The sequence below is a fragment of the Grus americana genome, chromosome 2 (genome assembly GCF_028858705.1).
Source record: "Grus americana isolate bGruAme1 chromosome 2, bGruAme1.mat, whole genome shotgun sequence".
NCBI lineage: Eukaryota > Metazoa > Chordata > Aves > Gruiformes > Gruidae > Grus > Grus americana.
This window is the reverse complement of record NC_072853.1, coordinates 66,908,953-66,932,576: the sequence shown is the minus strand read 5'-3', so window position 1 is coordinate 66,932,576 and position 23,624 is coordinate 66,908,953. Positions and strand designations below refer to the sequence as shown.

The 23,624-nt window shown below is 37.3% G+C and overlaps 1 protein-coding gene across 1 annotated transcript in view; it reads left to right on the top strand.

Annotated features, from left to right (window-relative positions):
- ERP44 (endoplasmic reticulum protein 44) overlaps nt 1-23,624 on the top strand; it is a 52,564-nt gene that overhangs the window by 22,695 nt on the left and 6,245 nt on the right. The window contains exons 4-8 of the mRNA XM_054814238.1: nt 1,879-1,994; nt 12,928-13,112; nt 13,587-13,702; nt 18,375-18,432; nt 19,710-19,826. Of these exons, the coding sequence (XP_054670213.1) occupies nt 1,879-1,994; nt 12,928-13,112; nt 13,587-13,702; nt 18,375-18,432; nt 19,710-19,826 (592 nt within the window). The remainder of the gene's footprint in view (nt 1-1,878; nt 1,995-12,927; nt 13,113-13,586; nt 13,703-18,374; nt 18,433-19,709; nt 19,827-23,624) is intronic.

Genomic DNA, 23,624 nt, shown 5'->3' with positions numbered 1-23,624 from the left:
TAACCTTTGTATATACCTCTGTCATTTTATAGACAATTTTTACGTTCAATTAGTTTGCATCTGTTCATTTGCTACTGCAGACTAAATTGATGCTAGGCAAATTCAAACCAGTAGAATTTTTCTTTAGAGAGATTGTATTTGTTTACCAAGCAAGCTATTTGTTTGAAATGTCTGTCTTTATAATGATAGTACAACTAACTGACTAGTTAAGTAAGAAACTAGGTTTAATCTCTTACCTATTCTGTATAGAATGTTGCTACAAAGGCTGTCTTTTAAAATAAGTAAATATAAGAAACTTAAGATGATTGTTTTCAGTTTATGGTCTGCAGATACCTGGTGGATCATGGACTACTTCAAAAGATTTTATTAAAGATAACTAAGGAAAGCAAACCAATAGAGAGTAAATTTAATACACTGAAATTTGGGATCTGTGTTGCCATTGAAAAATCGTTTTTTGATTTTGCAAAAGGCAAACTACAGGAGGCTAAAAATCCATGTTCTGATACTTCTGTGATAGAGGAGAGGTATCAATGTTTTAAAACTTGATATAGCAGAGTAATAAGCATCTGTTTTAGGACTTTATTAGCCCATCTCTCTCTGCAAATCCCCGCTGTTATCAACCCCTCTAGAATGGGTTTGCTTTCAATGTAAAGATTTCTGTATGCTTGCAAGTTGATTCACATTCTAGTAGGCCATAATTTTAAAACATTACAGCCTTAGTTATGATCATTACATGTAGGCGTTCAGTAATAACCCCTTAACATAGCGTACTGCCAGCCTATGATGTAACGTGACCTTTTGAATGAGAACAGATCAGTTTTGCTGATGTAGATGCTCTGCTGTAAGGGTAGAGAAGAATGAGGGACAAGGAAGCTGTATATAACGTATACATACTACATAAACGTGTAGTGTACAATTGTGGTGCCCAGAGCCAGGTTTTTCTCAGAAAATGGCCTCAAGCCCTGTTTGTGTTTTGAGAGCAAAACCTGCCTCTTCTGCTTGAACATTTGCTGTTGTAGACATAACAACATCCCCAGGCTGTCCCTGTTAAGTTTAAGCAGGCCTTCAGTGCAGGCTGTTTTCTTGCATGTCTGTTCTATGAGGTCTCATTTGGACAATGTCTACAGTGCCGTTGTACTTACTCAATTTAAAACTCTGCCACGTGTGTAGAACAGAATAAAAATAATTTTATTGACATATTAATAATGGGCTTGTGTGCTAATGTTACCCTAAACTCCCCAGAGCCACCAAAGCATCTTTACAGTGCTACAGCCTTTTCCATGGGCAGAAAGAGAGGATTTGCTTCAAAATCTGACATGACTGGAAGAAGGGACCAACGGGATTCTCTTTGTTCATAGTGCTGAAATAGCAGGCTGTTCGAATTCTACCTAACTTGAGCAATAATATGATAAACAATACTTCTATTGTTAACCCTTATGGAGTTATCTCTGTGATGTTTCTTGAAGGTGATTTTTGGTGAATATTTGAATCTCAACAATCCATGTAAGATTTTTTACTATATTTTAAAAATTATTTCCTAAGGGATAATTCAGGCAGAAAAAATAAAGAACAGACTTTCTGAATAGAATATATTTCCTAAAGGCTTATAATTGATTAATGGTGTTTCTTAAGCAGATAAAGCAGGGGGGCACATCTTGAATTAGATATTCTTTTAGAATTTTTTTTTTCCACCTGAATTATTCAAGTTACTTTTGAACCTATTTTTATCCAGCCAGTTAATGGGATGATTACAAGTAGATACTCTTTTCCAATAGCTTTTCTTTCTTTTTCCTTCAAAGATTGAAATATTCCCTGAGTCATTAATTAAAGTATTTCAAATTAATATTTTTAAGTTATAATTTTGTGTTCTGTCCAAAGGTGCCGCTTCAGCCAAATGCTGCATCCTATTTTTGAGGAAGCTTCTAATGTAATTAAGGAAGAATATCCAGATAAGAATCAAGTGGTGTTTGCTAGAGTAGACTGTGATCAGCATTGTAAGTAAATCCTGATTTTGGTTTTGGTGTGCTATCCTGCCAATAAGTTATTCATTGTATTGAAGAACATACTAGGCAGCAATCTGAAGTGTAGCTTTACCTGCCCTGTTATTTTGCCCAGAGAGTGAGTTGCTTGTATACATTGGTGAACCTGTTCTTCCAAATTTGTCAGGGCAATCTCCAGTGTTGCTTTCTCATTGCATCCATAAACATGCATTTATATCCATTCAGCCTGTCTCATTTAATGGAGAAAAAAGACCTGGGATTATAAATTGAATTGGCTTGTTGAGGGGTCAGAGAAGCACTAGTGCTACAAATGGTGCAGGTCTTCTCAGCCAAGAAAAGGGAGGGGTCACCCTCTGTTGTCAGCATCAAGATGATGTTCTGCTCAGGTCCGCCTTCCAACTAGGAGACATGGTGGACTTTAAGTTGACTTTCGCACAGCCAAGAGGGAATCAGAACTTTTCTGCTTTGCTGTTTGTACATATGCCAACAAGTGGTTGCCTATTTGGGTTCTCCCCCCACCCAGAAATACATCAAAATGATATGCCCAAACTTACTCATTTTATGCTGATATTATTCCAAAAAGTTGCTTTTTAATCCCGTAATAAGTAAAATGTAAGGAACATCATCTGCTAGACATTGAAAGACAAATGGATAGTACTGAGATTTTTATTATGATGCTTTTTAAGTATAAGATCAACTTTTTTGTTTTATGCTTCTGGAAGAACAGCTCTTGCAGGCATAGTTTCTTTACAGTGGCTTCTGATTCCCAAAGAGTAGTACTGGTTGCAAGTGGCTTCAAATCCCAGCAGAAACTGAGTTCTAACCAATACTGATTATAATATTTGGGCTTTACAAAACTCTTAATTTCTAAGAAGGATCACAGTTGGAAATTTGAGGAATCACTGTGTAGAATTATTAGTTTGTATCTGTAGCATATCCCTGGGACTTACTGTTGACCTAATAGTTTTGTTTTAGTGCTTAGTGCTCCATTAAAAAAACCTAAAGAGAGAACCTTCTAGGACAGAAAGTGTCAATTGCATATCTGTGAAAAGTAACTGATTTCATTTACCTTTTTCTTTCCAATTTTACAATCTAACTTCTTTGGTGTTATAGAGGATTTTCCCCTATAATGAGAATTCTTGAAGTGTCTTGGCTCTTAGTTGCAGACGTTAAAGTCAGTAAGTCCACTTGAGCATCTTCCATTGGCATCATTTTGTGCTCTATTTTGTATGTGTGCATGTAGTTGCCCAACAGTAAGAGCACCTGTCTTGCAATCTTGAAAGAGATCTCAAGCATAAAAAAACCCCACAACTCTTAAGGGAGCAAACAGTATCAACTCAGTTTCTGAAATATAAGATAAGCTGGTTCTTCAAACTGTCGGGAGTGGCCAAGGAGATTCTGTTTCATCCTTCCCAAAGATCAGGAAGACCAATTCATGACCATAGGAAACTTAACTGCCTCTGGGATTAAATCTTTGAATCACTGGGATGTCAGATCCCCTTCGTAGCCTCAGCTATAAGGTGTGGTGGGTTTTTTTTGTTTTGGGGTTTTGTTTGGTGTTTTTTGGGGGGTTTGTTTGTTTGGGTTTTTGTTGAGTTTTTTATACTTGGAATACCTTCCCAGATCTCAAATAATTAACTACATTTTTATCTTCTTTCTTTTTCACATTCTGTGTTTTCTGCTTCCAATCATCCATCTATATGGTGTGTGCTTGGGAGATCTTAACCAAAAGCATGGCATTAGGTATTCAAATTTGCCATCCCTAAAAGTCAATTTTCAAGTAAGGCAATGAAATCCTTTGGAGGAGTATATTGAAGGCAAAAGCCTGATATGCAGTCTTTGCTGAAGTTTTCTTACTGAGGTTTTTGTCTCTTTGTTCTGAGATCTACTGCAGGATCTACACAAATAAACTACCCCTGATCTTTTACCACTGCAATTAGAAAATAAATGCAGTTGTAACAAACATTCTGATTGGTTTTGTACCAGCTTATTAAACCAGTCACTCTACGTACTTTAAACTACTTTTGCATTTACTTTTGTATATATTCTTATCATTTTCATTAGTGATAGTGTCTCAATTTAACTTGAAATCAATTGGGGGGGAGGAGGGGAATTAAGGACATTCTTATTTTCCGTTCTCTTGATTCTTACGTTTGTCCATAATAGATAAGTCTTATCTGAGTGTTTTAACAGTCTGGTGGGCTCATATTTTCATTGAGTCAAGATATAATGAAACTTGATAGAAAGTTCTCACAAAAGATTGTAGTAAAATCAGTCTGTGTTGTTGAGTTTTCTTATTAAGGTTTACATTAACAACTCAAGTCCTTATTTTGTTTCTTGCAACTTTAGTTGCTTGCTTAACTCTGAGAGTCTTTGGGCTGCTGGATGCCCAATGTTTAACCATGAGATGTTCTTGTCTTAGCAGTTATGTGCCTAAGAAAACTGTCATGTGTGTCCCCCTCAAAATATTTGGAACACTTTAGAAGCTTCTTGCTTCATCATCATCTCATATGCTCATTAAATTGAGCTCATCAGAGCTTGTTAGGGAGAGCTGAGGCCTGGATGGCTGAGGAGATGCTACAGCAGAGGTTGTCTTCCTTCCCCTGGGAGTAAGGTGTGGTGGGCTAAGTAGTATGAGGTAGCCAAGAGTTTTGGTCTTTTGTTTTATTACTGGAATACCATGAGTTCTCTGTATTTACTCTTCGTGTTCTTAAATTAAGAAGTAGATGAGTGTGACTTCTGCTGCAGAAGTTATAAAATATGACAATTAAAAATAAAATCCTATCATGACAGACAAAGTCTTTTCCCCCAATTTGCGTTGCCTTTTTGAATTAAAATAGCAAAACTGCTTATGTTATTCCTGGTTTCTAGTGTTCATTTGCTGGGTTGTATGCTGTGGTACGTTTCATGGCACACAGTTACTGGGTATGTCCTAAAGTTTTAAGTATCTTAACTTTGATTTTAATGTATGTAATAGCAGCTTTTTAGTAAGAGGGTGTATGTTACTATATTACCCAGCTTGTGCCTGCTGTAGTAGCTTACTAAATATTGGAGTCAAGATTGTTACTGTCTTTTTTCCCCTGTTTTACCTTTATATTTTTGTATGTGTTTACATATTTTAGCAACAAGGTTTATGCCAATATTTTGGGGTTTGTTATGCCTGCAGATTTCATACCACTAATAGTTCGCTATTAGGATGATATTCTAGAGATGGTGGATTATTTGCATTACAAATGATGTGTTTTCTTTTTGAAGCCAAGACTCTGTAGGGAATCCAAATAGCTGATTTCAGGCCACTCAAAAACAGCTTTCAGAATGGTCAGCCAGGCATAGATACTTTCCATTTAATGCACTATTATTGAAGCACACTGCAGGGCCCAACAGCTCACACCAGCTTCTGAGGGTAAAGCAAATTAAAGAGAATTATTGATGCACTGCCAAATGTTTGATGCTTAATGACAAAACCATAATTCTGTCTGCTCTTATAGACAATATAAAGATGTTTTTCTGGAAAGTGATAGGTCCCAACATGATTAAATACAAAATCTAAATAGTAACAGTATATTAAGCTTCTGTATCTATTATATTTTACACCAGTTTATAATACTGTGAAAGATAATTGTAACTGAAATGTATAAGTTATCAGCCTATTTTTAAACTGGTGTGGAACATAAGCTAAAGGTAAATCTGTTGAAGCAGGCACTCTTTCAGTTTCCAAGACCTCATCTTTTTATATCATATAAATATCTAAGTTCCACTACATTGTTTGCTGTTAAAAACTTTGAATTTGGTGTGTTCAGTTTAGTAATTTACTTATCTTAAAAATTATGCGTTTCTATTCTAAGCGTAATACCTACTAAAGTGACTTTCCATATAAAATTATAGAAATCTTTCTGCATACACATCATTAGGAAGGTTTTGGTTTGGTGGGGTGTTGGTTGGTTTTGGGGGTTTTTTTGTGGATGCGGTTTTTTTGCTTGCTTATGGTTGGTTTTGTGTGTTATTTTTGGTTTTGTTGGGGTTTTTATCCTTTGTGTTAAGCAGCAATGCTGGAAACTCACGTAGTACCCTGGATTTCCTGTGTTTCTGGTCTCTGTGAGTGAATATTGCAGTACAGAAGAACTCATGTTTCTGGAGGAGAGGAGGAAAATTTGCTTTTGGAACAGTTTATATGAATTTGATATTAGGAGTTGTGGTACAGAATTTTTATAAATTAAAGTATATATTTGGGTTTTAGTTCAACTGCACCATTATTTCCTTTGGTTTCTGAGTTAAAAAATAATAGCTGGTTTGAATAAATCTTTGTGCTTCCAAACAGAAAACAACTTCTCACTGGTGGGGTGTTGAGAGGTGCTTTGCTGGACAGGCTGTTTAGGGAGCTCTTGTTCTTTCTTTCAAAATGTCCACGAGTGGTACTCTCACTCAGATCACTGATGATCTCTCTGGGTCTGGCCATTCCTGCAACGTGTGCTAGTGTTAGTCTTGAGAGAGTTACTTAGACTGTATTGCTACTGTGCCTTTGGTAAGCAAAATAACTCAGTACAATAACAAATTTGGAGGTTCATAAATGAACTATAAATGAAACTGTAAACAAGCATGAGGATTTCATTGCATTCCTGCCACTTTGCCTGGAAAAAAAAAACATTGGTCTGAAAGAGTTATCTTTGGATAAAATAAGAAGTGGAAGTGATTCAGAGTGGTTGTTGATGGTTCTCCTCAGGAGAGCCATTTTGTTAGCCTGTCAGAAAAGGTTATGGGATACCTACTGATGAGGCCCTGCTAAGAGCAGGCATGGCTGTTGTGAATGCTCCTTTGCAGCAGAAGGTGGTCTAGATTTGCTGTTACCCAGCTTCTTAGTAGCCAAGTTTGATGTAGAGCATTGATTGCTTTTCTTGTACCTGTTTTGATCCATCGTACAAGCCACCAGTATCACAATCATCGGGGTAGCATGCATAGTTTAGCTGGTCTCCCAAGTTCCTTTCTAATTTTGCTTCCTGTGAATATTCTCAGGTCTTATGATTATGTGCAACTGTCACAAGAGGAGTAGCTTAACTGGGGAGAATCAATGTTGTATTATGAAATCCTTAACAATAAAGTGAATGTAATCCTGTATGTAGGAAAGTGAGAGGCAAAAAGGCCTTTTTAAGTGAACTTGAGAGAAAAAAAGCTTGAGGAATAATAAGTAAAAAGGTAAGTATCAAAGACAGATTTCATTTCTCATCTGTCGTGATGGGTAGGTAGCCTGAGGGACTTCAAAAGATGTGATTGATCTCAAGTGAGCAAGCAGAATACTCATTCGGTTGTCCCAGCTTCACATACGCAGCTGAAGGAATTTGTAACTTTTGAGATGGAAGGTATTGCACAAGGGTGAGGAAGAGTTAAGAGGATTTGACACAAAAGAAGATTAGTGTTAGAGCCAGTAAATTCAACCTATGTATATGCATTTAAATATATGTAGCTATGCAACTCCTATGTAAAAACAAAATTAGGAAAGGTAGTAGCTTGGGTTGGTGCTAGCTCTTCCTCAGACAACATAAAGAGTCTCCTTAGAAAAAGGGATACTACGAGTATTTTCTGAAATTATTTTTATGGGGTTTGAGCTTTGGAACTTTTTTATTCCAGATAACTTTTCAGGCTGTTGTAGTCCTCTGTTCAGCATGTGAATTGCTTCACGTGGTGCCTTATATCACAAGGTGGGCATTTAAGATAATTATCAGTATTGTTCAAATCCTATTGGACATGGATTTTGAGAACCAGTCCTGTAGACTTAAAATATAAATATTTGCTTGGTGGTGGTATGAATTATGACCCTGGAAGACTACAACAGTGGACTGAGTTAATGATGGGACAATACCTTGACCCTTGTAAATCTTGCTGGTCCTTCAGTGGGAAGGACATTCTTAACTACATTGTGGGTGGGAGCGTACTTCAATATAGTGTGTCTTGGTGCAGTTTTTCAACATATTCTTCATAGTACTTTTAATTTTCATTTAGTGACAATGAACTTGAGATTCTGGGTGACGTGATCTGTTATACTAGCTGAACTCTTTGGACAACATGTTGTGGTTTTACCCTAGAACAGTGGAGTCTGAAGCATTCTGGTAGCCAAGTCACAGACTGCTTGGGTGAAGCTGTAGCTTCATGCACCATGTGAAAAGCCCCAAAAAAGTGGTTTTGGCATTCCTTTGAGTAGAGGAACACACGATGCTCAAACAGAGAAATGGCTGACAGTGCAAGAGGGATGATAAAGTTATGGATCACAAATGGTAGCTCACAAAGCACATTTTCTTGGAGGATCTCGCTCGGAAGATGATGTGGGAGACTGTCTTGGAAAACATTGGGTGTAAACGTGTCCTGTTTTTTGGCTGGGTTGGAGTTAATTTTCACACGAAGCTGGGAGGGGACACAGTCAGGTTAGGTGACCCAAACTAGCCAAAGGGACATTCGATACCATATGAGATCATGCTCTATATATAGCTGGCCAGGGAGGAGGGGTCACTGCTCAGGGGAACAGGCTGAGCATGGGGTTGTGGGCAGTGAGCAAATTGCATTGTGTATCACCTGCTTTGTATATTCTTTTATCAGTATCGTTATTTTCTTCTTCCTTTGCTGTCCTCTTAAACTGTCCTTACCCCAACCCATGAGTTTTACCTTTTTTTTTTTTTTTTTTTTTCTTCCAATTCTCCTCCCCATCCCACTGAGGGGGGGAGTGAGTGAGTGGCTGCATGGTACTTAGTTGCCAGCTGGGGCTAAAGCACAACAGAATGTCAGGCTTCAATAAAAGTTTCTTTCAAAACAACAACAAAAGCTGCTGTCTTATCTCTATTGTAAGAGGCAGCCTTGCTTTTCTCTTCAGTAGTTCAGGAGAAGTATCAATACAGTGCATCTGTGAAGAGAACTGAGTGACTGTGAAGACATTCCTGTTGGAGTTTGTAGAATGAATAGTAGAAAATAGTCTGAGCAGTTTAGAAATGGTGTATGCCAACAGGTATACATGCAAAAGAGGGAGGAGAGAATAATCTGAATTCCGCAGTCATTGCTCTGCTTGAAACTTCTGATTTGTAGAAGACAAGATGATCAGGTATGTCAGTAGCTTCCTATCATAACTAGTATGAAGCTGTTCTGGTAGCATAGACACTAGGCTTATGATTTACTGATTAATTGGGCAAAATACAAACTCAAGGTTTGTACCTTTTAGGTATCTTAGTACCTGAAGAAAACATAAAGTCGTAGTTGGGAGGCTTTTTTTACTTTAGGTAGGTTACCCTTATCTGTTTCAAATACCTCTTTTCATCAGAAAATGGGCAGTGAGAATGTCTAGAAATACTTTTAAATTTAATTTAGGATTTACTATAACTAATGCAATCTGTGAATGAGTTCAAACAATATTCCATGTATTTGCATTGTGTATTTCCAATTTTAAAAGGAATATAATTTTGTAGTTGCTCTGCTTATGCTAACTCTACCTGCATCAAATGCCAGGGTTTAATGAAGCATTTAAGGTTTACTCTATTTGACTTTTGAATGAATTCAAACAATTTTTCATGTACTTGCATTTTATATTTTGTAAAATGATGGTTTTCAAATACTTGTGTAGGACTATCATCTCTCTGTTAGTTCAAATACCAGTATTCATTGGATCTCAATGTAATTTATAAAGAGCATGCAAGTTCTGACTTCTGAAATAATGTTTGAATTCAGTCTTGACAGTGGGCATTTTATTACCATTAATTTTTTACACAACTTGAGCACTTGATGAAGATTCACATCCCTGGGGACTGCAACCTCCATCTTGGAGAACCCTCAAGACCCCCTGAATGTCCATTCTGCAACCTGTGCATCCTCCTATAACTGTAGAAATAACCTGAAGGAAAAAGTCCATGTTGTGAGACAAAAAAAAAAAAGGGGTAGTTCTGGTGTTCTCTTGCTGTGGAGTTGTTCAATCTCATCAGTGAACAGTCTTCAATCTCAATGTGTTTCTGCGAAATCTTCGCCTGTAGTGCTCCTTGTCTTCTATCAGACCATGGTCAAGTTTTGATAGACTGACGTATGGTCAGAACAAAGGCCCTTCTGTCAACAGGAGAGAAGGCAGCAAATGCCTTGTTTGCTGACGTTGTTTGTCTTCTGCTGAGCAAATATAAAGTGACTCCTCCCCCACTATACTTGCCACCTTCTTGCAGGCAGCTCTTACATACTTTTTTAGTTAAAGTGATGGAATTTAAAGGAAGAAAAAAGTATTGATCTAATACTTGTTAATGTTGAATATGTTGGCATCTTCCCTTGAGAAATTTTCATTAATTTGAAATAAAAGCACTCTGAATTGAGGACATAAAATGTCTTACCCTTAATTGTAACAGTAATTAGTGCATTAAGAAACTCTTCTGGGTTATTTAGGAAACAGGTCAAGTCCTTTCTTAGTCAAAATTGATAGGCTGAATTCTGTGATATTTTATAGTGATAGAAACCTTGTTAGGAACTGGGCTTAGCTGCTGAAACTTTTAAGCTTACTGGTTTGAGGAATGTTAAAGAACATTTTTGCGGAGTCAGCATCGTCCTTATTCCTTTGCTGTGCATGTTTTGTTTTCGGTTCTCAGACTCATTTAAGTTGTGTAGCTGGTACAAAGATTGTTTTCAGTAACTAAAGCTTCAAGAGATTAGTAGTGTCTTAGCAGCAATTAAAGCTACTGATGGTTTCACTGAGAGTTCTCCAGGCAGCAGGAAATTATCTCCTAGAAATCCAAAAGAGGTGGAGAGCATTACGGACAGTTACAGGCACAGTTCCATAGTGGAATGACTTATTTCCAGTTGTGTGGGGTTTTAATTTTTGTTTGCAACTGACAGGTGTATGTTAGCTGCCCAGTTTCAGCAGTTTGCTCACGACAGCTGCCTCTAAATAATAGTTTTTGCAGGACATCTGTCTCCATTCTCTTTAAAAAAGAGTAAGTGTAAGATAGAAAGCAAATCTGCTTCATGGTAAGTATGTAATTGAGAAGAAAGGGCATTCTTGTCAGAAAGGAATAGTTTTTACGTTGTTCATTACTGTGCCAGATATGCTGATGGACCCTCATTTGGTTGCCTTCCTGCTGTGGGCTAATCCAGGTCCCCTGAAGCATACCCTTTGACTTCAGAGGAGTCAGTGAAAAGTAAGAGTATGTGCATTCAGCCCAGACTTTCAATGCCTTCCTCTCTCTGTTGACTGAATGAAACTTCTCTGTCTCTAAAGGATAAATGGGTCCATTGAAGTTCACCATCTCTCCCTTTCCTTCCGAGAGAAAGGGAGAAGGGGGAGCAGGGTGGTTGTGGTTGACAGGAATGAGTCACCTGAAAGGATTAAGCAGCTCTGGAAAGCGGGCAGACTGCTCGTATTTTGGGATTTAGTTGGATTTATGTACAAACATGACTGAGGTTTAGGTAAACTGTATCCCACTTTGTAATAGAGGACAACCAGTTTTCACAGGGGCTGTGAGATTTATTTATTTATTTCTAGCTATATTTCCAGGGGAGGAGTAAACAGGAGGGCATAATTAAACAAAGCAAAAGGAAAGTGCTTGTGGAAATCTATTTGGCATTAGGTGCTTTGTCTCTATTGTTTGTTTTTAGTCTTGTTTTCCTAAGAATCCAAAGTGTGTCTGGTTACCTTGTTTCTCTAGTCCTTCCTCATAAAAAACACTCGTTGAATCTTTTTGCAGAACTTCAAACACATCTGAAAGAGAAGAACGTTCAAAGCTCTTAAGTTGCCGGATATTGGAGATGCGCAAACTGATTTTTGCACTGTAGCAAAGGTTGCTGTAAAAACTCAAGGCTGATGGATCCTGCTCATTGTGCCAGGAACCACTTGCTGGTTATGTATGAGTTTCCCCACCAATGTGTAGCTGGGAACTAGCTGCAACACCTATTGGAACTTGCCGTGTCCCAGTGATTAACCACAGTGGAAGAGGGACAAAGGGACGCTTGAAATACTCTGGTGGAGCATAGCAAAGAACCAGATTATTGCCTTAGTAGAGGTTGAAGATACGGGGCACAGGACGCACATTCATGAGAAACTGGGCTTTATTGCTTCTGCTAGGCTTTCTTCTTTGCTGCTCTTCTAATTTTACTGTAAAACCTCTTCCCATTTTTATTTTTCTTTTACGTTTTAAGTTTTGTGAATAAATAACTTAGAGTTAAATAACTGACCTGTTATATAAAGGTGAAAATAGCCAGTGCTCTGATGCTAGATGAACACAAATACATGTTAGTTTGTTGTATGAAGCTCTGTGCAGTCCAAGTCTAGAAAAAAGCTGGGCTGCATGTATAGATATGAATGAAAAACTGTCTTGAAGGAAATGCTGACCCTGGTTGACAAGAGGGTGTGTTTGCCTTAATTTTGCAACCTGAAATTTTGTGTTTGTTCAAAACCAGAACAGCTTAGAACTAACAGCAGTCTTCTGACCTTCATAGGCTTCAAGAAATACTTTGCACAGGGTTCACCTTCTCCAAAATTTAAGAGATGACAATTACATTTCCAGCACTATAGTTGAGATAAAAATCATAGTGAGGTTAAAGAAAAATAGAGGATGATTTATTCTATTAAAACATTCTCATGTGGATTAATTAACTGAAATTTGGCAAGCTTTTAAGATTCTTGTGTTCTTGTTAAGCTGACCAAGTCAAGTCTTTACCCAAGATTTTGGTCATGATTTTTTTTTATGAAGATCAGTACACGTGAGAAATACTGTGGCTGCTATCCGTTCTCTCCCCTATGGCAGTTTGGGGGTTTTGGGGGTTTTTTGTTTTGGTTTTTTTTTAGTTTGTTCTTCTTTAAAAATGTGGAACTACTGGTTCGGAGATTCCTCTTACTTGTGCACATATGCATGTATAATATTCCATGTTCAGTGTATTTCTGTATTTGTAGGGTGTTGGTTTTATTTTCTTAATTTCTTTTTAGCGGACATAGCTCAGAGATACAGGATAAGCAAATATCCAACTCTGAAACTCTTCCGGAATGGAATGATGATGAAGAGAGAATACAGGGGCCAGAGATCTGTGACAGCAATAGCAGATTATATCAGGCAGCAGAAGAGTAACCCTATTCGGGAGGTCCAGGACTTGGAAGAAATAAGTTCTCTTGATGTAAGTCTTTCAATTTTATTCCTTCTAAATATATAGTTTATTTTTTAAAATGTTGAACTGGTGAAACATAATGTATTTGAAGTACATATTTACATCTTTTTTTCAACCAGAAATATTGTGAGTGCTTTTTTTACGCTGAGTGGAAAACTGGATCATTTCCAGTGTTACAAATTATTCCAATATAGTCACTTTCAACTGCATTCATTTTGTTACAGTAACACCACTACCAAATTACTTTACTTTTAATCATTTGAAAAGAATCATATGTTGTATTTGACAAGATGCTTCTAATATTCCTCACCGGAAGAATATTTACAAGGGTACTTCTCAATATTGAAAAGGCAGAAAAGAAATCACTTCTGAACAGTTATTGACTGTTGAATGGATGGCATCTCTATATTTAATATCCTTAAGGGAGTAATGATAGTTTTTGATAATTTGAGGTAAGCCATAATTTAACCTTTGTTTTTACAGCGCAGCAGAAGAAATATTGTTGGATACTTTGAGCAAAAGGACTCTGACAATTACAGAACCTTTGAAAGAGTAGCGAATATTTTGCATGATGATTGTGTATTCCTGTCTGCCTTTGGGTAAGTTTTAAAATTTGTTGATTGCATGACTTCATTATTGAAACGATGTGAATGAGTTGTGTATATCTTAATTGAATGGACTTCTTTAATATTTTCAGTGTGGCATAACTGAGAGACTAGACCTTAACAAATACACTGCATGAAGGATAGGAGGAGAAAACTCCTTCTAGCCTTAATGCTTGCTGTGAAATCCAACTTTGGGGGGTTTTTTTGCCGCCTTTTTCTTTTTTCAGTCTTTGTCAGTATAGTTTAAATATAGTTGGGGAGGTTTTAGGGGGCAGATACTAGACAGTTGCGTCCCAAAACCCTGCTTCTTTGGAGGGAGAGGGGAACGAGAGGGGGAAGAGTTTGAAAACTTTTTGGCAAAAATTTTATCAGCTTTGCAGACTGAGTAACTCTTTTTTTTTTTTTTTTTTTTTTTTTTTTTTTTCAACCTCAATTTTTTTTAATATATGACCTTATTTTTGTAGGGTTTTTTCCTTTTTTTAATTTTTCCTTTTTTTCCTGTAAAGAATAATTCAGTAGTTGCTTGCTCATTTCCTCTTGATGTCAGGGGGACCTTGTTCCAAAATGCCTGATTTCTGTGCCTGGGTCTGTTTCATGGGAGTTCTGCATCACTGCACGCAGTAACAGTTTAGAAAGACAATTACACTGATGAGCTTCATAGTGTGAGCCAAGAAGAACAACCAACAGAAATTCAGATTTCTCCTTGTTGTACAGATTTACAACAATATTTAAAAATATTAAAAGATCTTCACTGGAGGAAGAAGAATAAATGGGGAATGAGTGATTCCCCTTTTTAAGTAGCACAATAAAATGCAATTATAGATTCTTTCTGCAGTGTTTAATGTGCCAGCACTAACCACTTTAAAGTGATTGGGCATTAATGAGTTCACAGTCTACCCACAGTTGCAAGATCAGGAATTTGCATGGGTTATCCTAGCTTTTATACTGCATACAGTTACCCTACAGGTGTTTTGAATTGGATTTAATGGCTTTAAACTGAAGGAGGGTAGATTTAGATTAGATATAAGGAAGAAATTCTTTACTGTGAGGGTGGTGAGGCACTGGAACAGGTTGCCCAGAGAAGCTGTGGCTGCCCCCTCCCTGGAAGTGTTTAAGGCCAGGTTGGATGGGGCTTTGGGCAATGTGGTCTAGTGGAGGGTGTCCCTGCCCATGGCAGGGGGGTTGGAACTAGATGGTCTTTGAGGTCCCTTCCAACCCAAACTGTTCTATGTACTGAACAATAGCAGAGACACTAGGAGGGTGTATGAAGGTAGAAAATGTTTCATCTGTTTGAACAAAACTTGTTGTCAGTTGCTAATGCCTCTTCTTCCAATGTGTTTCCAAAAAAAAGGATGAGAGTGGGGAACAGGATTTGTAATGTGCAGGAGTACAAGTGGCTTTCCTTTCCTTCAGTTCCCAATTAGGTATCCTATGACTGTGTAAGCAGCCGTGGCCATGAGAGAATCATCAAATCTTGTAAATCTGTGATCTGTAGGTCTGCCAGTCTTAACTCCCATTATCTCAAATGTTTTCTCATGAGTGCACCCGTGCTTGTTCTCGGGGCAGCCTGTCTGAGTAGTTGTTAGAATTTTAAATTATTTTTTGCCTCATCATAAGACTTTCATTCTTTTCAGCAATGCATTTTGAAAAATCATTAGTAAGATAGCAATACTTTTAAGATTCTCTCTCCTGTTGTTTGAACCTGTTTGTCTTTGGTTTGCTATTTGTCAACTTAATGTAATAATAGTCTCCCACCACTCAGCGTTAGCATTTGGTTGCTGGATGCTGTTCTTGAGTAGTTACAATGGGGGTTTTAATTTTTTTCTTGAGATATAAGCAATAAGCAAATATAATGGAACAGATCAGAGTTTGATTATTTGTAACCTGCCCGTGTAACTACAGATTGCATAGCAGGCTTGTTGTTACTCTCTCCTCCAGAATCCCATTCCCTCTCTAGCCTGGAGCTGTTAGTGCTTTAAAGTGCAGCCTTACAGACAGCAATCCTGGAAACTAAATGTTTTCATCTCTGAGGTGCTGTGGCTCTCAAGCTTCCTAACAAATTATGTGTGAAAAGACTTCCAAGGGAGATACTGGCTATATAACAGTGTTTTCTGTTCAGATTATATATAGCAAAATGTTTCATGGGGAGCTGGCCCTGATCAGTTGAACTCTTCTGACTGAGCATCCTAACAGGCCCTGGGAGGGATTTTTTGTTTTGCTATGGACAGAGTTCAACAGGTGTCTGGTTTGGCATGTATATGGTAATATGAGCTGTTGTGTTCAAACTTCTAGTAAGGTAAAATAAACTCAAACAATCAGTTTGACAAGAAAAAAAGAATTGCTTCGCTAACTTCTGTCAAGGCAGAACTGTTCCCTGCTATGCCAACATTATTCTGGCTTTAGGTAGTTGTAATAGCTTATTTTTAAACTGTATTAATGGCACTTAGATGCAGATCATCTTGATGCTTAAAACTATTCTTAAATTAGCTCATCCTTACAGTTCTGTTAAGATCTGAAGTGACCACAGACCAAGATTAATGAGAGGAGAGTCATAAGCAGAAGGAGATAGGAGGGATATTGATGAAGACATATTAGAGGTAGATTTTGGACATAGAACTAGAGAGGGGTAAATCTGAAATGTTTATAGACATGGAAGAGCCTTCTGCCATGGAGCCATAGCATAGGAAGCCAAATGCAGAAAACCAAAACAAATGGCCAAAAAATACTTTTATCTTAAAAGGCACTGATGAACTGTAGATAATTCATGGAAGAGTGATGAATCTAAGAACTGTACAATTTTATGTTAGCAGGCAAATATCACAGGTGGGGGGTGTTGTGTGGTTCCAAGAGGTTCACCTTCTACATTACTGCTTCAAGAAAAAACAAAACACAAACTGAAGTGTTTCCATTTTTGTAGTTGTTTTAAAAAGTGTATCTTCAGGTGTTTGGGATTTTCACATCATGTTCCCACTTTGACTTGTGTGAAACAAATCAGTCACAACTGCAGTTACTGAAGTGGAAGAACACAGAAGAGGACCTTTTGGATTTCACCACAGGCTTACCCTAGAGCATATATTTCATTATAGATTGTTATCAGTTTACCAAGCAGCGATTGGGCAGGTGGCTTCTATGTCTTCACTTCAGCAAAGGATTGTTTGGGATGGGAGTGGTTTATCTCAGTGATGATCACAAAGAAGCCAAATTTCACATTCTGGGAGCAGTCACCATGTCTAGAATACAAAAATACATTTAAAAATACATATCTCTAAACTGGTGCAAATGCTGATAGGTATAGCATACTAGGCAAGACTTCTTTCTTATGTGATAAGAAAAGGATAATTGGATCAAGTGAAAGAAATAAAATGTAGGTACTTTGAGTTAAGCCTTATGATATCTTTTTTTGTCTTTTTTTTTTCCCTTGGCCCTCTAAATTGTTCAGACCCCTGGAAGATTTACCTCATCTTGCAGTGAGATAAGTTGAGATATTTTTACTTCTCTTTTTTTCCTCCCCCTTACATCTCTTAATCAGCCTTCACCAATGCTTATATTGAGTCCACAGAAGAGATACTATAATTGGAGAAGCTGGAACACTTAGTTAACGTTTCCCAGAGGCTGACTTGCTTTCTTTTTAGCCTATGCTAAAAGGAAAAGAAATGAGTAGTTCATTTTACTCTTTTGTGGTACATGCAGCCATTTAGTTCTGTCTTGGCCAGCATGAGTTACAATGGAACAGCAAGGCATGGAAGAGAAGGAGAGGAAGCCTCTTTTGATGTCTGAAGGTGGTGAAAGGGTTTATTTTTGTTGAGAGCTTTCTTTCCTTATTTTTTCCTATCTCCTGTGTTGGATGCATAGCTGTCCCTGTTTGTTTGTATAAGAGGTGATAATTTTGGAGGTACAAGCTAGCAGTTTTCCAGGCACTCTGTTGTGATTGGGATTAAGGAATCACAAAATATTCCAGAGGCAGGGTAGGAACTCACTACGGTGACATAGTAAGCTGAATACCAAGGAAGAACTGTGTGTGTTCTCCAGGTACATATGTACCATATCATCAGTGGTCAGGAACTGCATGCTCTGTCTTGTGCTCTCTAGATCCGTTTTGAGGGTAAAACGGACAGTGTGGGCTTATTCGTTACCCAGTTTCTCCTTGCCTGTGCTGGTACAGCACCTCAAAGCCCTTCTTTATCAGGGTAGATAAGATGTAAATTTCTAGTGTAAACAATGGAGCAGGAAGTGTAAATGCAAACAAGAATCCACCTTTCTTGCCTTTCCTTCCTTAAGAATAGGTTTGTTTAGGGTTTTTGTTTTGTAGGATTTTTTTTAATTTACATGATTCTATTAATTCATTAACATTTTTCTCTGATAGTCTCTTAACCAAAATTGTACCAGTGGTATTCATCACTTGCACTTTGATTCCTTAAGTCCACACTTCAAATCTTGGGGTTACATCTTGCTGACTCCCTTAATGCCCTTTTACGTAGCTAGGCCAAGTTTCTGTGGAGTTACTTTACGGTTTACTTTACCGATCAAGATTTTTAATTCTCAAATTTTGAAAGGGGGGGGGGGGGAAGCAGTGAAGAAAGGATAGCAAATTAAAATATGATTTTTTGGTATCTCAGTTATTTTATTTGTCTGTACCAAGACATGCTTACTGGTTGGTTTGTTGTAGGGCTATTTCAAAAGCAGAGAGATTTAGCGGAGACAATGTAATCTACAAGCCACCAGGGGTAAGTGTAACTATGTATTTTATTCTGCTTATTGTCATTATATATGAATATGAACTAACAGAGACTATATTCAGATCATTCAGTATGTTACTGCATCTCAAATCTTAATTTTATTTCATCACTAAACAGTATGAGAAATAGGGTCACAGGAAGTAGTGTTTCTGAGTCAGTGAAAGAGACCTCGGACTCCTTTGTTGCCAATTAATTGCACAAAATGTCAATGTCCAGAAATGTGGGGTATTTTTCCTTAGAAACATACTCGACTCATCCTGTGTATAGGTACTTTGCATTCTGTAAAGTGTTACAAATCTGCGAAGTTCAACAGCTCAACATGTTTTTCAAAGCAAGTGACAATTACTAAGTATTATTCTGATTGTCACTTGCCTGCCTTGTGTGTCTTAGCTCATAAGGGCTAAGAGCTGTTCTCTTCATTAAAAGAAAAAAAATCAGTAAAATTAACTGTATGTTATCAAACTCTCATAAACATAGTTTTACTTGAGGAAAAATTCAGTACAGAAGAAAATCTGCTCTTTTCTTGAATTCAATGTATGAAAAGAGTTGCTCACAAAAGAGAAATACAGATCTAAGAGGGGAGTGAGTTTCAAAGCTTTTTCTGTGAAAACAGAATTTATAAGGTGACCTAATTCATATAGCATTTCTGAATTAAGGTGTGCTTAAATCATGGCCACAGCTTGCGAAGTCATGCTTCACTTCACATTAACCAAAATTGTAATTGCATTAAAAGATGGCAACACTGAATTCTGAGTTAAAACTACTAGCAAAGGAAAATTATTATTTATTCATATCTCTTTGGCAAAGCAAAAGTAAAGTACGAGTTTCAAGTCCTCTAGGACACTGGGAGGGATTTTTGGTGAGTCTTTGTAACTATCAGCATGAAGAAGCTTAAGATCTGCATTTACTTTATATCTAAATGGATTTTTTTAGGTGTGGAGATACTGTTTCTCAACCTGATGGAAGTCTTAAATAGCCTTTATTTGAAGCATCCCTAATTTGGAAACAAAATATCTTTTCAATTCTTCTTCAGTTGTCTTAAGTGGAGTTGACTGCATAAATGATCATATATAATATTTCTTTTCCTGTTGTACTTCTGTAACATAGTTAATAGAAATGCTGCATGCACGAGGGTTGAATATTGGTATACGATTGGCTTTCAGTATTTATATGGATATTGTTGCTTTTATGACGGGTATGTAATCTTTGTAGGTAGCAACATTATTTTTACTGTTTCTCAACTATATATTTTTTCTTTTCAACAGGAAAATGCTCCAGACATGGTATATTTAGGCTCGCTAACCAATTTTGATTTGATTTATGCATGGACACAAGATAAATGTGTACCACTAGTTCGAGAAATTACGTTTGAAAATGGAGAGGTAAGAATTTTTTTCTACCATTCTGCTTTTGGGACGACTTTCTTCTCAAAACCAAAATGTGTCTTTCGAGGTCTTTAATCCATGCCAAAGAACTTTCTGCATGCTTTGCTTTTGACAGAAAATAGCTGTCAGGTAATGTCTTTTCATTCTTTTGGAGCTTTTTGGCTAGACTTGAAGTTCACCAGAGGCAGATTTGTAGTAGTTTTGTATGGTACCAAAGTAAGAGGCTATAACCATGCATATATAGATCGCATAAGAAGTGTCTGGTGATTTTTTCGGAGTGTGGACACTTGGGCGCTAAGAATATGTGTGTCTGTAAGTATGTATGGATGTGTAACAACCTTGGGTAGGTTGTATTATTCATCTAAAGTAGGTATGTATTATTTATACAGACGTTATGACTAAATGTTGATTTAAGATCCAAACATAAATGTTACTTACATGCTTTTTGCATCTGTTATGACCTTGGAAAAATGTTTCTAGTCAGGGTAGAAAATATCCATGTCAGCATGCCCATGACAGTTTGAAAGAGTAAAATATTTGTGAACTATCTCTGAGTTATAATGAGCTTTTAAAAAATTTAATATTAAAGTTAGTAGTAGAAAAATGTTACTGTATTGACCACTTCCAAAGCATTATCTAATAAATAAGCACATTAAATGGTGGCTGACCATCTATGGAACTGGCAGTCTTCTGGGAATTGTAATAAAAACCATGTGGATTTTTTTTTCATCTGTGTGTAAGCACTTGTACCTTAATATTTTTTTAGCCCCACATGCTCTTTCCCTTGGGTTTCTTCTTTTGACTGTAATTCATAAGATGGAATTTGGGGGTTTGCTTTTAAACATCTCTCTCTCTTCTCATTATCCTAATTTTCTTTCACTGTTTTGATGTTTTCTTTTGTAATTTACTCCTCTTTCATCTATTTCCAACTCCATATTATTTAAAAAAAAAAAAGGAAAAATTTCTTTAGAAAATTAGCAAGTTTGTAGTATCTCAAAAGGAGTATTTGTACGTAGCCACAGCATCTTCTGGAAACCCTGGTGAGGTTTGCAACAAATTGCAGTATGTTGTCCACACTGGATTAGAAACCAAAAAATTAGTCATATGATTTGTTCTCAGTTTGCACACTTAACTTTTTTTTATCTGCATCAAACGTAACACTGCTGTTCTGGGCACGCACGACACTTCAGGTTACATGACAGAGGAAGGGATAGTGTGGGATGCACAAAATGGTTTAAATACAACTGTCTAGTCAACCCTGCCAACTTTTATTGGAAAGTTCTGTTAGTTAAACAAATTCTAATTCTTCATTTGCAACTCAATATGTAAAAGATGCCACATGTTAGCATGTTTAGAAGCGTGTGGTAGATTTTCAGTGTACTTTTCCCATGGTGAAATTGGATTCTGAGCCTTAGGAGCCAAGGTTCATCACTGTCAGCTTGTACCACATTTTGTCGTGGTTTTACTGGTTTTTCTCTCAACCCTCAATTCCTGTTTACTTTGGCAGATATTTACAATTCCAATGTGACATTTTTGCCTAGCAACATTTGTTTAAAAATTTCAGTGCTGTCAGTACCCAAACAAATTTAAACATGCCAAAATTGAGATCCTTCTGCCTGCTGAAATTGTATAGTATTTAAATGGGCTCTTAATGCATACTGCACAATATTGCAGGGTAAAAATATGAAGTGCTGTGACTGTTAAGCTGTGTTTATGGTACTAGAATACCATATAAATAAGGTAAAGACAAAAATTTCTACCACAGACTTTAAATTCAATTTTAAAATCAAAATAAGCCCTCTGTAAACTGTTGGTGGGTTTTTCCCTTATTTTCTTTACTGATGTTTTCATTATCCGGTACATGTCGTGGGCAGCCTAGCCAGGAAGGTACATGATGTGAGCAGAGTTCATCATTGTGACTTTACATAACGCATAGTACTTGAACTCCGAAGCAAGGCCTTCTGCTTGAGAAGAGTGTACATTTGAGATGTTCCCTGTACTTGACGAGAAAAGGCTGTTGGGATCAGTCATATCATTCAGAAGAAATTACCATTTAACCTGTAATCAGTCTGTTTAATGTTGTATGAGTACAGTGAAACAGGCGGTGTAACAATGGTGCTGAACTGGAAGTTTTTTGAAAGGGTAAAAAGTTTCCCAAAGGCGTACAGAAGTAATGTGGGAAGCTCAGATCTAATGGAAAAAAATCTTTTGAAATTGTCAGTGCCAAATGAGACAGGAGCTTTTGAGGGAGCAGTCCAAAGCAAATGAAATAGCTGTTCCACTTCCCGCGTCCTGATCACTAAGACGTCCTGTTAAAGCTGGAATAGAAAAGCAAACAAAGGAAGGTACTTCATAGAAAACAGTTAGGGCCAAAATTAGCAAGATTTTCAAGCCAGTCACCCTGTTTGGAGGTGAATTGATCTTGTGAATCTAACTCGCCACATATAAGGGTTTTAACTATGCAGATATTGAAACCAAAGTTGTCCTTTTAGCTGCTTGCAAGCAAGAGGGGAGCTTAGAGCCAGAATACCAAGCTCCATTCGGGAGTTCTCCCTCTAGAAATGTACCTGCTGAAACGAGTGAGGAAATGGAGCTGTAATCGTAGTGGTACAAACCAGACATTTTCACATCCTCTAGTAGGAGACAAGGCCGAGACCCAGCCAAATTCATGTGTGTAAAAATGAGAATGAGCAAATGTGATTAGCGGTTGGTTTAGGGATGCATCGGGAAGCTCGGGTTTCATCAAGAGCACCGGAGTTATGAGGATCTTTGCAATCTACTGTTAAAAGACTGAGGTTCAACTTACCTGACAGACTTGGTTGCAGGGAGAACGACAGCCATTTCATGTACATGATGTAACTGGCTGCCTACTGATATGGAAAGCATTTCTTCCAACTTACTGCAAATTGAAAACATCTGAAGAAACCATTCTGTCTGGTGGCAAAGCGAACGAGTCCTATTATTCTCAAAAAGCATAATTTTATTCTGATACAGGCTAGAATCGAAGAAATAGCAGTGCTTGCTTGTACACCAGTTGTGCAAATGAAAGACAAAACTATAGGCATTTGTTAGATGATAAATTATTATTTCTTCAATAGGGCTCTAGTGCATTGATCTGATGTTCACAGGTGCCTAAAAAATCACTTTTGAAGCAAGCAAATGCATGTTGTTCATATTTTATTTGGGTTTTGAGTAAAAGAAAAATCCTGAATAAACTATTCAAGGAGTTCCTACATTTATCTGTCCCTGTACAGAGATCTTTAAAAGGCACTTAAGCTGCAAGAGCACATTTCTATGAGGAACCGAAGCTTGCCTGTCCAACAAAGTTTTTCAATTATTCATCAATTTGAGTAATACACTAGCCTGTGAATTTAAGGGTGTCATACAGATGACCAGTCAGGACACGCTTACTGGTAAAAGAGCAGTACTTGATCGTAACTGATAAAACTATGTCATTAGCATCTGCTTTTTTCTTCGCTTTGGGGTTTTGTTGAGTTTTTTTTTCAGGATGGAGTTACTTAAAGATACTCATTCATAGTCTTATGCTAAGAAAACACCAACTTATTACATGAACCAAGCTAGGACTGGGTCTAGAATACATGCTCAGCTTTTCATAGTATTTAATACCATGCTGTTCAGGCCTTATTGCTGTTTCTATGAAGAAGTTGTGTTTTCTCAGAATTGGGCTATTTCTTTTGAGCCAGTATGCCAGTGCAAGTGTATCCCTTCCCAAAATGTTGATACTGAAATACCTTCATCCTTTATCTGCTGTATATGATACAGAGGAAGGAAGCA